We start from the raw sequence: 14,589 nt of genomic DNA on the forward strand, positions 1-14,589 counted from the left end.
TATGTATGTATGTATGTATGTATGCATGTAACGGAATCTTTGAGCTTAATTTTCACTGGCTTCTAAAAATCTGATCGACTTGAAATTTTGCACACCTATCAAGGACCGATGACAATGCAATAATTTGATAAAAGTTTTCCATTATCCTTATTAGGATTGCCAGGATTAATATTTTCTTTTTTTACCTGTGGACAAAAAGTAAGGTGAATTTGGTTGTAAAATGAAAAATCTTTTTTTATTCTTGTAAATCAGTTTCTCATGCTCCCTCCACGAAATAAGTTCTTCATCCCGATTACTTCTTTATCACGGCCGATAACTGCATAGCTGTAGACTCACAGTCGATAAGAAAGGAATTAAATATAACAGCAATAATAGCAATGATAATAATAATTTTCATTCATAATAAAAAATAGTTAAAAAAAAAAAACTAAAAAACACACTTTTCTGCTAGTCGATCTAAAAAGTAGAAAATAAAAAATAGTTTAAAAAAACTAAAACACACGCTTTTATTGCCAATCGAACTAAAAAGTATAAAATAAATTTTAATGACAAAGAGAGATGGGATGCATTTTGCTTCACTTTCATAACCCTCTGTACATAGGTAGTTGCCAATAGAATGATTGTAATATTTACTATATCAAGCATCCCACGCTTTTAACTCTAATTTGAATTTTTTTATTTGCATCTTAATTTTTGTTATAATTCTGTTCTGAGGTAGTTGACTATGACTGATCGTTCAATTTGCTATTACTTCATTATAGGTCCCTTTGTCATTAAAATTTATTTTCTACTTTTAGTTCGATTAGCAATAAAAGCGTGTTTTTTAGTTTTTTTAAACTATTTTTTATTTTATTATTCAATTTAATATTTTCTTACTTGAAAACACTCACCACACAATTTTGTCAATCACAAAGCGCTACGATTCAATGTTTACCCCGGAAAATTTATTTACAGGGAGAGGCCAGTTTAGTGTTTTACCAACATTTCACAAGAGTCGGGTAAAAGAAAATGAGAAATAAAGCAATAATCGACAGACTATCTAATAGCAATAGTTCATTTTCACCACACACTATGCACACACTTAAAAAAGGTGTATTTTTAGCTGCATGAGAATTATCGATATCCATAACTATGGTTCGACAGCTGAGAATGGCAAATAGCAAACTGTGTTGACATTTCTGTTAAAGGATCCCGGTGGTGTAGAGCTCAAAAATATATGGTATTTTCAGGATGTTTTTTACAATAAAAAATGAAAAATGATATTTAAATTTTTTAGGCTTTTTATTTAACTTCTTTTACATAAAAAATTAAAATTATTTTTATCTTTCTTCTATGCATCTGAAACACAAAAACCCAAAAAAATTACTCATCAGTATGACTGTAGCTATGTCCCGTACTAGAATAAAAAATAATCATAAATTGGCAAAATTGCGCGGTTTTGAATTTGACACTCTAAAAATCGGGTTTTCCAGTTTTTTAATAAAAAAAATACGAAATAATTCAAATAATAATGTGATTCTAGTACAGGGGATAGCCATTGATGTTGTGAACAACATATTAAAATTTTAGACGTTTCGGTTGAATAGTTGTTTTTTGTTTTACTACACCAGGACGAAAAAAGTCGTTTCGAGATAAATGAGTTAAAGTTTGAGGTACAGGAGCGCGCGGACCGCTCTCTGCCTAGTTAATGGGCTGTAGAAACTATAATATTGAGAATTCCCGTATAAAAATTTCACAGTATATTCTTAAAATACTATACTTTCGAAATATCGAAAATACAAAAAAACCAAAGTCCACCGGGTCTTCTTGAGTAAAGTTTGGCAACGCCAGAACAGCGCGTCAGAGTTGCGAAAATTAGAGAAATTCATATTGCGAAGTGTTGAAGAAGACGCCGAAATGTCGAATCGTCGTCGATCTCAACTTGTTGGGCTTTATCCTTCGACTACGTAGAAAAGTTTACATAAGAGTCGTGGCTTACGTGCCTATAACATAAAATTGCAAGAATTTAAGCCAAATAACTATCATTTGCGTCGCATTCTTGCTGATTGGGCTCAATTAGATTATTATTTATATTTATTGGAAAAGTAAATGTCAATGTAGTTAATTTACCAGATTATAATAAAAAATGCTGTCCAACAATATTTAAGTTCTGCATTAACATTTTTAATTCTGAATCTCTTAACAAAACATCCGATACATGCGTATTGGTGGCTGTCATATAATCGCTCGTTTACCCAAAGAGAACCATAATCCAAAACAAAATTTATTTAAAAAAGTATGCATGAATTTTTGCCAGCTTTTGTTTAATGCTGTGAAGAAAACTTATAGGTGTCTCTATTACCAGTAAATCATTAACGGAAATTGTTTACTTATTTTACATAGAAAAGCATAGTAAACTTGAATCTTTAAAGCCAACTTTCTTAATACTTTGGTTTATTTTGACATATGACATTCTTCCCGCAAATGATTTTTTATTGTGGTTGTTGTCAACAAGAACTTGTACAATAGCGAGTTGTTGATGTCGACACACCCATATCCACTACGGCGAGACACATTGTAATATCTCAAATATTTATGTACTTATGTATGTTGACATGTTGACTATGTTATGTTGGAAGTCATCACATAGATTGACCTTTCAGAAGTGAATGTTATTTATTCCATTCTTAATAAATGAACGGCAGAGTTTAAATTTCACCTTTGTCATGTAAATGGTTCTGCCGGAATTACTTTTACAGCAGATCTGTAATATTCAAATTCGAAATTGAAAAGGAAGAATTAAAGTAAGGAATCTAAATTTAAATGCATTTCAATAAATGAAAAAGTTTTCAAAAGTATTCAATTAGATTGAATGTAATAAAATTTTACCATCAACTCTTTGGTGTTCAATATTAAATAAGAAGGCGTTAATTTTTTTCATTGTACCTAGAAAAATTTTGCAGAATATTTATATAACTCTTTCTGTTCAAGCTACTTTGCTAAATAAACCACTCGTAAAATTATACAATTGTATGTAGAAACTGCTAAACAATACAGGCCTTTCGCTTTCTGCCCATTCTATAGACGATATGTCTGCAACCAAAAACATATATATGCAGTTGAGTTATACTGAATCGACACCTATTGACCAGTAGAGGAATTAAAATGTATACCTAGTTTTTATCTTTCAGTTGAAGCCATTGAAGTTGACGGTCAGGTTTATCAGCAACCGAAATTCAAAAGAAATTGTGAAAGCCTGAAATCTGCTCCAAAATTTCCAACTGCGTATCGATGTGTTTTTGTGGCCCAAGTTTCGCTATGGAGAGGAAAGAATATATCTATATGTTCTAAAGTTTAAACAAGGTTAGCCGTTGAAGGTAAACCACGCAGTGGACGTCCAAAACGAGCAACAAGACCAGAAATCATTGAGGAAATTATGATATTGCTTGTGAAAATCTAAATTTGCCTTAACGTGGATTTTGCCAATACCAAATTCATCAGCGTTCGGCAATGACGGCAACTCCCGGGCGACGCTCGCAAAGAATCGCAAGTGTGTATTCACAGCACCCAACTGTGGCTGAAATCGAGATTGCTATTCGTAGTATGAAATTTGGAAAATCCAGTTGTGTGGATAAAACCATGAAAAGCTTCAGCAAGTGAAACCCTACCGCTAGACTGGCTGCAGGATATTATTGGTGAAAATCCCACGAATGAAGTAATTGGAAGGGGATCATGCTATTATGCGTAACACTCAAAAATCGTGTGTGGAGGAAATTGCCACCCTAAGGATCATTGCGAAACAAATTGTCGAAATGCAGGAAACTCTCTACTTTGTCTTTGTTGACTTTGAGAAGGCTTTTGGCCGGTTGCCGCATCATACATAGTATAGAGCTGGATATAAATGATTACAAATTGTATAAAGAATAACGAAAGTCAGATCATGATTCGCTATGCTTAAACCCATGTGGTACTTGAAGCAGCAAACCACCAGATCAAAGGATTTTCAACTCGAATGTGAGGTGAATGTGAATCCATTTCTTCATAGAAAGCGTTTTTCTTCTCACGCAGATTATATTGAATAAAAAATACTAATTTCATATAAACTCGCATTCTTTATTTTTTATTTCAACTAGTTTAACCAACATGTACATGTATATCAATATCTGTATAATTTGTTTATTTCATTAAAGTTCACAATTATTATGCAAACTGAAGAACGCAGTGCTTGCATCATGGGCTTCCGGTTGAACATATTACATATTACCACATTATTGTATTGAAGTAAAGAGTGGCTCATTACAACGCCAGTTGGATAGCCGCAATTATCTTCACTTCCCTGCTTTTCGTTCTTTGCTGCAATTTTCCTCGTATAATAGAACGCAAGATACCTCCTACATGTACGAGTACAACAACTTTTGCACGCTAGTGCGGCATGTTTTTGCCATGTATATCTCACTCCAGCCACCTCAATCGCCGTCTTTGAAGCCAAACTGCACGACTGCCGTTAAACCGTCATCTTAGTCTAACTTTCACAACGCCAGCTTCACGAACATTGCGTGTAGTCTTTTCGCACACTAATGCACACACTTGTCTTGTACTTCCGGCAAGTTTGTCCGCGCAACCACATGAGATGTTGGCTTCGCCATGCAGCTTTCAATAACATTTAGCCCACTTAGTAACAGTTTTCGAAGAGCTTAGGACGAACAGGTTTTGTGTGCCTGTATAAGTACGTATGCAGTAGGACAAATTGTACAGTTTGTAAATAATGTCTTTCTACAATCCACATATATTCAAATTATTACCTTTTCAAATTTATTATACATAGTTACTTTTAGTGTTTAGAGTTGCTTATTTTCTACGTGCAAAAAAAAAATGATTTTATAATTTCCTTTGGCCGAACTTGCAACTCCTATAATGCCATTTCAGCTTATGTGTTAGTCGAATTACTTCTATTACTTTACTGCCAATGGACATTGTAGATTCCGGTGATATGTTGAGAATGCACTTTTATATATAGATATATATAGTCGGGTACCTGAAAACTTAATACGCATGCCAAACAGAACTTTATTTGACGGAGCCTAGTTGTTGTACAACAATCATGAGATCGAAGAAAGTGTCCTCGAGTGTGGTGCCACTCTTTCGGAAGGCTAATGAAAAAATTGTACGTCCTTCCATTCGTAGAACAACGTCAAGACACACATTTAGCAAAGAGTATCAGCATCAGACGCACACCATAAATTGGGAGAGGATCTCGGGCAAACACCCAACAAGGGTGTTAGCGCCAATTATATTTACAAGGATATATATATCAGCGCCAAAAACAACGATACAAGGTATAAAAACAAATTTCTTTTAATTTTTAGATTATTGCCTGAAAATAAAGACTAATTTCAAGAAGCCAACCCTTTACCCAGCATCAACAAAGAAAAATATAGAAAGTAATTTCCCCGCCTAGCTAAAATACTTTCTTGAGAAACTGTACGTACATATGAAGATACTAAACATTCAAGACGCTTCGTTCTGTAACGTTCTGTTTAAAAAATCTTAAGCAAGATGCTTAGGCTTAAAATAAGAAAATTCAAATCCGTGCTGCTGACTGCCGTTAATAAGTTATTTAGGTTATTGTTGCTGTGTCTACTGGATGTGATGCAGTTTTCGATGAGATGGTTGATTGTTATCGATTGATTGCGGCAAAGAAAGCAAGGAGAAGAATCGGTATTTTCCATTAGGTGTTGATGAGTCAGGAGCCAGTATATCTTGGAGACGAGTATATTTCTGAATGTGAATATTTTCGTTATCGGCTGGATATCTGTACCAAAATTTTAAATGTCATGTTTTTGATATGAAAGGCATTTCTGCAAGTGGGGTAACGTTTGCGAAGAAAATTTGCTTACATATTTTACAGAGAGTCCGCTTATGTAAAAAATCATTAAAATTGTCAATGATAAGGCCGACACATCGTTTCGATCCAAATTGCTCGATTGGTCGAGAAAACGTATTTCTGTCAGCACTAATTGAAAAAATGTGGAGAATTGAGAGAAATTGTATGCAATCCAGCGCACTGCAGAAGCACTGAATTATTTCACTTGAGTAGAGCAGCGCGGGAACTTGTGGAAATGGGGCCTTTTATGAATACAGCAATGAGAAGAAATACGTTCATTCCAAACGTTATTAAGCTCTGCGTAGCACTCCACTACTATGCCACAGCATCGTCCCTAGAGACTTGGCCATTGTCTGCTCTATAAGTAAGGCCATTATAAGCCGTATACCACATCAAGTAACAAAATTTTCCAAAATCACTTCGCGCAACGCTGTATCATACTCCCAACATCATTAGAGCTACAGAATATATTGCAAATTTAACGACTAGTGGTTATTCGACGCTATGCTCCATTATGCCCATTAATTTGTTTTTTGTTTATTTACAGTTTATTCACCGCAATTGGATTTCTCGGCATCTCAGAAAAATAATAAATAAATTCGTCTTACTAAATAAATTCATTATAGAACGAAAATCCAGAGTTTTCGCTGTTGATAATATTTATATTGTGTAGAATACTGACAACCATAGACGAAACCTCTTTTCAATTTGTATAACTTTATGCAGTTTCCGAAATGTAAATAGGAAGATTCCTAATATTAGAAACGCACTCGAAGTCCAACGATTGTCTACCAAACCGCTTTGGCCCGCCATACTCATACTCTTACACAAAATGGGGAATTCTGTTTGTCTTTCACAACTTCAGCTGAATATACTCGTATGCTTAAGAAATGAACTTAAAAAAAATACAATTACGTATAACCTCTTTGATAACTGCCATTCCGGGCCAGAACCTAGCAGCTGTCGATTTAGTTATGCAAAAGTTTAATGTATAGTAGAAGCAGGAATGGCGTAACTTATTTTCACCAGGCATACTTTTCTAATTTTATTCTATGCAATATGGATATATTAAACACATTTTTTACAAATACTTTGGAAATTTCACTCACTCTTAGGCGTGCAACACCCAATTTTAAGCTACTTAGTACATTCGTCATTTCCTTTCAAAGTTTGCTATATGGCCGAGTGCAACACAAACTGCTTTTGCCGTACAAACTTTGTAGCGAATTGTAAACACGCACATAAACATATGTATGTGAGAAGCGCACTTTCTTCGAAGCACAATGTTGAATTTCCTTTTAGCAGCTTAGAAATTTCCTGTTCCTGCTAGTTGAGTCTGCGGAGTAGTGCTTTTGATGCTGGTCATTTGGACGTTCTCTGCTCAAACTTTCGGCTGCAACTAATAGCTTTCAGTGTTAAAAGTATTTATATTTGTATTTTTGCAATTGGTGTTGTTTTCATTGCTACTTTGGCTATTTAAGCAGGAAGTAAACAACCACCTACACCCCAAAGAATTTGTGAGCTTGTGCATTGCACGTGCTTAAATATGTATGTATGTAGGTGCTTATGCACAACCGAAACTTCAGAAAGGCAAATATGAGCCAATATTATACAAACTTGTTTCTGGTTTATAAATTCCATTATGTACGCTTGTGTTACCTATAATAATTTATAGGTATGCATATCTATGAATCTTCTCTGCAAATGTACTACAATTGACTTATTGAATTAAATTTAGTTTATTACTTACATAGTTTTTCACAGGTACTCTCGAAATAAAGCTCACAGAATTTATGCTAATATTTATTCAACAGATATTTACACGAATTCTCCAAAGCAAATTGAGTCGACAGAAATCAAATTCTAGGTGAAATTTCGTTAAGCACCACCAGGAACTTAATATACCAATGGGGTGATGTGTGTGCTTATGTGTTTAAATAAATATCTAAAAAATTAAGTCCAAATTGTTTAGTGTTTACTTAAAATTAGTTATTGTCCTGGACTAAAGAAATGTCATGTATTTTGGGTATTGTATAATAACTAAATATTTAATTAAATCCTGGGGTGCCCCCAGGTGCTTCATTATTAGCTTTTGAAAAAAAAAAATAGCTGAAAATGGATCTATGATGCTTCGGGGACCTTAAAGAAATCCTGTACCATGAGTTGCCACAGCTTCGAAACTCTTAACGGTCAATGCTACAAATAACAATTCGATCCTTCGACTGTCGATTCTACGATATCAGAACGACCCGGATTTATATCCGACCAACGACTGTCACTACAGCAGCATTCCCCAAACCTTAAGCGGGCATGTTTATGCTCTTACAATACACAGCAAACAGCAATTAATTAATTCAATAATATTTTTATTCAATTGCACTGCAAGGAATCATTCTCCCATTGTTCAAAGCATCATCAAAAACCCAGAACTTCTCAGCTACCACGACCATCGTACTCGCCAAGCTTAGCGCCTTCCGATTACCACTTGGGCGCATAACTTGACTGCGCAACACTTGTCCAATTTCGAAGAATGAGCTCCTGAATACTTTGCCTCGAAAGATGCGTCGTTCTGTCATTGCAGTATTCGCTTATTGCCAGAGAGATGAAAAAAATGTGTCGATGGCTTTGAATACTTTGATACTTTGAATAGCTCCCATCCTTTTAGCAGGATTCTCGATTTTTTATTTTTAACAAAACAGTAAATTAGTGTTTACTTGTGTGCACTGGTATATATTTCGAATATAGACAATAGTAATTATGCAACATTGAGTATTAGAACCAACTGTAACTACTTTAAATAAATTGATCCTATACATAAAGCCACGATAAGCTTTTGAACACAGAATTTTTTTGTAACAACACCGCGATGGAAAGTAAGTTTTCCGAAAGTTTATTTAGCAAGCAGATAAACATTGAAAAAATAAAGAAATATTAGCTAATTATGAAATTAGCTGCTTGCGAAACTTTACAACAGGCCGTTCGCGATTCGCAAGTGTGAATATAAAGTCATCGTAAAAATAGCAGGTGCCTAATTTAGTCCGACCGAACTTCTTATATCGAGAAATTTCCACTGACCTGCGAGTTATCAACTGTAACTAACAATAATTTTTCGAGTATAAAGATCGTTTGTTAATTGTGCATACCTAATTACAATAAGCACATTTTTATATGCCAGCAAGTACGTGGAAATGTGTATATAAATGAATTATTGAATATCATAAATGCTATGAAACCTGTGAACTTAACTTGAATAGAAACTAGCGGAGTAGTAGAAAGCAACTTAAGTCTATGCCCTGGTTGTGTACATGTGTATGTGAGTTCCCGGCAATGAATGTTAAATGCTTGCAGAACGAACAGCAATTGAAAATTTATCGATTTGTCGCCGTGCTAAATTTATCCCTTTCTTGTGTTAATTGGCTAGTTAGTGTAGGCAAAGGATGAGTGAATTTCGACGCTGGGTATATGTTTACGTATGCATATATATTTATAGTACACATATATATGTAGTTATGCATATTTGCAACACAATTGTGTTGATTCTAGTTACATTTTCTGTTTATTTTTTAGCCTACTACAGTGTCTGATATATCCGCTAGCGGCAGATTACTTTTATTTTTTAATATTTCCGCTGTGCATTTAGGCTTTTTAATTTCACTGTTTCTTGTTGTTTCTATAAACGTGTTCGTTTGCTTTTTAGCGTTTGTTGCAACCACAACTGGCCTTTTTTTTATTCCGTCTGTTTTAAGTTCTTCTTTTTTACTCGCTTTTTATTCCCTTCCCTGCGGCGGTTTTTTTTAATTTTTGATTTTACTTATACATGAATTTTTATGCTGCATACGACTGCATCTGGAACGAAGCAAGCAACACTCAAGCGTATTAAAACAAAAAGCAGTACTTTGGAAAATATAAACTGTCCAAAGCGGCATTTGCTTTTAAAACACTCACATTTCCCTCATAGTAAAGTAAGTTTCTTTAGAGTGCGCTCTGTGCTGCTAAATTTTTGTAGGTTTTCATTGTACCGCATCTGATTTAGTGCGTATGTGTATGTAAGCAAATATGCGTACTAGAAAGGTAGCGTTTTGTGTTCGGCTTTCAGCTTAGATGGTTTTGCACTAAAAAGTAAATTCATTTCGCTAAGTTAAATGTTAAATGTTACATCTACGTCTTACACTCATTGTAATCGTTCGCAGAAGATTAATCTAAAGCCCGCTGCAACACAGCGAATACGCGGTAGGTCATAGTCATCACCTATATTGGGGGGGGGGAAGGAAGATAATCGAGTTAAAAATACTTCTTAAAAATATATTTTCTAAAGTAAAAACATTTGTTCGTCTCACAATTTGAAAGGTCACTAGCGATATAGGTTGAAATCCCCTCGCGGTCAGCTTGGCGGGTTTTTGCGCACGCGTAAATATAGTAAAAAGCAATTTTTTGTACTCTTTCGAGCCATTATACCAGCGGTTTTTGTAAACGCTTAGGGCCAGATTTTCGCTCTAAAATTAAAAAAAAGAAACGTATTGTTATCCACTTCGGAATACCTCTATACTGCGTACAAGTATTTCCTTTCAACGAAACGAAAGCGGAAACACAAATATTTAAAGTCTTTAAATATGCCGTTTTTTTTTGCTTAGCCTAATGTAAAATTTATTGTTGATTAATTTCGATGTCATGAGTGTATTCAAACAAGTACCCTAATAACTGGCAACTCAAGAATTCGAATCATGATTCAATAATAAAAGGTTTACGCAGTAAGTAGCTTTCTCGTTTCCTCTTGACAATTCGGCCCTCATAGCAAGACACTGGGTTGCTAACTCTAGAAATGTTGAGTAAAAGTGGGGAGGCATAATTTGTAGAAAAGCATTTAGTTTTGAAAAAGCTGTGCTTAAGAGCTACAACTCAGTCAGGGGTTTGTGTTGGTATGTCAAGAAATCTTCCTACTCTAGGAAAAGTCGCAAATTTGTGGAAGAATTCTGGAGCGACGTAAGTGACTAATATGAAATGATTAGTGGGCTCAATATATATTTTTGGGCTATCGAATCTTCAGAGAAAAGGGCCAGTTCGTTTTTAGAAGGTGAAACTGTTAAAAGCGAAGGACTTTCAATGTGTTAGGCAATGCATCCACTTAAAAATAGTTACTCATACGTCCGGTAGACCCAAACGAGAATATTATGTAAACTACATCAAAAATTCTGTGTAAATAACAGCTTTTAACATTGCAGTCTTGACATAATAAGGATGCCATCATTATTTAGCATGCTTAATTCTACACACTTTGAATCAACCTCAATGAGGGCCTCAAATGAGGACTCGATTTGCCCGTCTTGCCTAGAGGAGGCGGATGGCACTGTGTATTTTCTCTGTGAGTGTCCCGCATTTGCTAGAGCAAGACTACGAATTTTAGGTGCCGATGTCATGAGAACAAGTGAAATTCGTTCTCTTAAACTGGAGGATGTTCAGATTTGTCTTTTTCCTTCTGTCACTTCTCTTCTTTCCTCCTTGACTTTCACCCTTTCCCTTTCCAGAGCTTTAAAAACAATGGGCTTTTTAAGCATGAGTGTTTTAAGAGCTACCAAATGTCTTGGTGCTTCTTGGCTCGATCTTTCAAAAAAACTTAGTAAAACCAAGCACTTAATGTTGATTTAAAGGGGCTGTGATACTTACGATGGTAATCAGTTTTTGTCCGTATTGGCATACCATAAAGAATTGTGCAACAGTAACGAAAAAGAAGCTTAGGAAATTTAGGAAACCCCAACCAAACCCTTCTAGCTTGAGCTGAACGACAATTATGCAAAAGACAGTACAATTTGATACTAGTTTGAACAGCAGAGTTGTGCCAAAGACTTCATTTAGATCAGCACAGAGACTGAAAAGAAATTAAAAAAAATATATTGCGATTTAAAAATACATTTAAAACAATTTCATTTAGTTCTTACGTTGATAGAAATCGAACTTTATATAGTCTGGTTTCAAAAATGAAAGAAATCTTATATTATATTAAATCTTATCCTTTAGTACTTTTTGAGATTTATTTATAAGTTATACTCCACCGAAGATTCTTACTTTAATACAACTTGTAGGTTACAGGTTAATATAGTTTACATCCGAATTTGCAGCTTTAATACATCCAGTGAAGTTTTTTCTAATAAAAAGCCAAATATGGCCAACTATTCTTATTCGATCCAATTCAACGTTTAACATTTCCTTTCACTCAACAACTTAAATATATATAATACAAAATTACTATTAAATTAATCACACTTACCTCAGCATTAGCTGATGTTTTCTAATCCACTTCATTAGAAACTCACAATCTGCTTTTGAGTTCTCCACACTTGGTTCGTAAGTTTCCAGTGAGTAACCCAAATATTCCAGTTGCATACAAAATTGTCCCGCAAAAGTGCTTACATATAAATCCGTACCTAAATTGGTTGTAGTGCAGAAATGGCCGTTTAAATACTCCGAAAGATATATCGGAATGTAATAACGCGGAGTACAGTAGTCGAAATTGTAAGGCATTGGAGTTGGATGCAGATATGGAAATGTTGCATTAGCGTAGCCATAACGAAAAAGATCAATAATATACATGGAAATTGACTGCAGCATCGGCCCGAGGAGTATAGAATTAGACACCAACAGATAGGCGCAAATCATTAGACGCATACGCCTAAAACTATATTTATTAACTTTGTATAACTTCCGGTCGCTGTATGTTTGCGGATACTCAGCAGCCAGAGATTCGTAAATTTTACGCAAACTGTGTGCATTCAGAAGAAACACCAAAAACTTCACATTTGAATCGATGGCATATGAAATGTACACTCCCAAACGAAAAGTATTCAGAATGTCGCCACTTATAATCAGCTCGCGCAGTTGCATCAGCATGTAGATGCGAGTGCATATACCGCTGATGGTAGTGAATATCAGGAACGCGTTCATTAGTACCTGTCGCCAATAAGGGCGGGGCAATAGTTGGAAATCGTAACCGACAAGTTGGTATAAAGTATTAGGGCCCCAGAAAACTTGCACAAACTCTTTAATGCCCATTATTAAAATACTGATAGTAAGTAGCTCTTTTGCATTCCAAAAATTAATTCGTAGTATCCGAACAAAATCGACTTTTATACCCATTTACAAGTATATGAAGACCAGATCGAAGCGTATTAAGTTTTATAAAGACATTGCGGTTACTGCCTTTGTGGTTTGTGAAATAACAAATGCTGAAGAAAGAGAATTTTAAATCAATATTTGGCATTTATAGTAACCACAGAAGGACCTTGAAACATTTGTTAACTATTTTTAGCATAAAGAACAAAAACTTGGCTCGCATTTATATTTATTTTCGATAACTGTAACGCTAAGATTTTATCTATGATTCTATTGAAAAAAACGAACAAATATTTACAGAATATATATTATTTACATATATCCGTATCGGTAATACGAGGGGTGCTATTTATATTTCTGGTTGTGCGTCATCTGATTATTGCGTTAGAAAGTTTGTCATATTTTACCATAAACGCGCTAAGGATATTTTGATGTGAAAGAAAGACAATAGCAGGTACGGCAGTAGTTACGACTTTTATTTGATAAAGATTTTTTTTTAATTCAATTGAAATTTTTCGTGAGTATATATGTATGTAACTTTATTTCATGTTCCCCTGCACCTTGTGTCCTATTCGACACAATCCGGGTCTAGATCCGCAGTGTTCTATAAGGAACAGGGTTACCTCACTGTGACTTTGACGTGAGGGAGGCTAAATATCGGGTAATCCCGGGTACTGTGGTACGCATCATTTTCACCCTGGTAATCTCTCAAGCCCATTTTTCGAAACCTCGGCTTAACTAAACTAAAGTTGCAAATTCAATAGATGTGAATTAAATCTCGCTAAAGCAGATACAAACAGGTTCACAGCACACCCATTGCATTGAGCTATTGAACTTTGGTCGAAATCTAGTTGAAAATACATACATTTTTATTCGCGTTTATACGGAATGTTGTTAAAAACAGAATGTAGCCTAGGATCAAAAAGTACCGGGAAGGTGATGTTGACTGTTTTCTTCGATTGCCAAGGCGTAGTGCACCATGAGTACCTTCCATCGGGTCAGACTGTCAATAGAGAATATTATTTATCCGTTTTGAAGCGTTTGAGAGCTGTTGTATGTCGCATACGGCCGGAAATATGGGCAAACAATTATAGGATTTGGATTTTGCATGAAGAAAACGGCCAACGCACCGGGCCCAAATTGTGCTGAATTATTTGATCAAGTAAATACCACCGTGTAAGCAGCGTATTCACCTGATATGGCCCCGTGCGACTTCTTTTTGTTTCCCAAGTTGAAGTTACCACTTCGTCGATAGAGGAGATCAAAGAGAATGCGACGAAGAAGCTAAAGGTCATCCCTTCGTCGGCCTACCAGGGGTGCATGGAGGACTGGATTAAACGTTGGCACATGTGTGTTGCTTCAGACGGGTCATATTTTGAAGGAGATTAAATAAATTTGCCTGAAATTTAACTCTGTTTTGTTTTATTTAAACATTCCCTGTACTTTCTGATCATAGGGTATTTAACGAATAACTTAGAATAAAAATATTTTGATAACGCCATCTCTTTTGGTATACCTGGGAACTAATATATAATGTTGACTTTTTTCATGAATGGCATTGTGCACTCTTACCAAAATGCCTCAAATTGAATGATTACCTAAAAAATATAGAAATCTGGCCA

General features: G+C 35.1%; 1 protein-coding gene across 1 annotated transcript; it reads right to left on the reverse strand.

Moving 5' to 3' along the window:
* Positions 1 to 9,695: 9,695 nt before the first annotated feature.
* LOC128863817 (odorant receptor 49a-like) lies at positions 9,696 to 12,947 on the reverse strand. The gene is made up of 4 exons (XM_054103182.1): positions 12,126 to 12,947; positions 11,525 to 11,726; positions 10,201 to 10,356; positions 9,696 to 10,111 (listed from the first exon to the last, which is right to left on the reverse strand). Exons 1-4 carry the CDS (start codon positions 12,905 to 12,907, stop codon positions 10,058 to 10,060), a joined length of 1,194 nt encoding a protein of 397 aa, XP_053959157.1. The 5' UTR covers positions 12,908 to 12,947; the 3' UTR covers positions 9,696 to 10,057.
* Between the last annotated feature and the right edge of the window lie 1,642 nt (positions 12,948 to 14,589).

Source organism: Anastrepha ludens, chromosome 5, assembly GCF_028408465.1.
Source record: "Anastrepha ludens isolate Willacy chromosome 5, idAnaLude1.1, whole genome shotgun sequence".
In the NCBI taxonomy this organism is placed as follows: domain Eukaryota; kingdom Metazoa; phylum Arthropoda; class Insecta; order Diptera; family Tephritidae; genus Anastrepha; species Anastrepha ludens.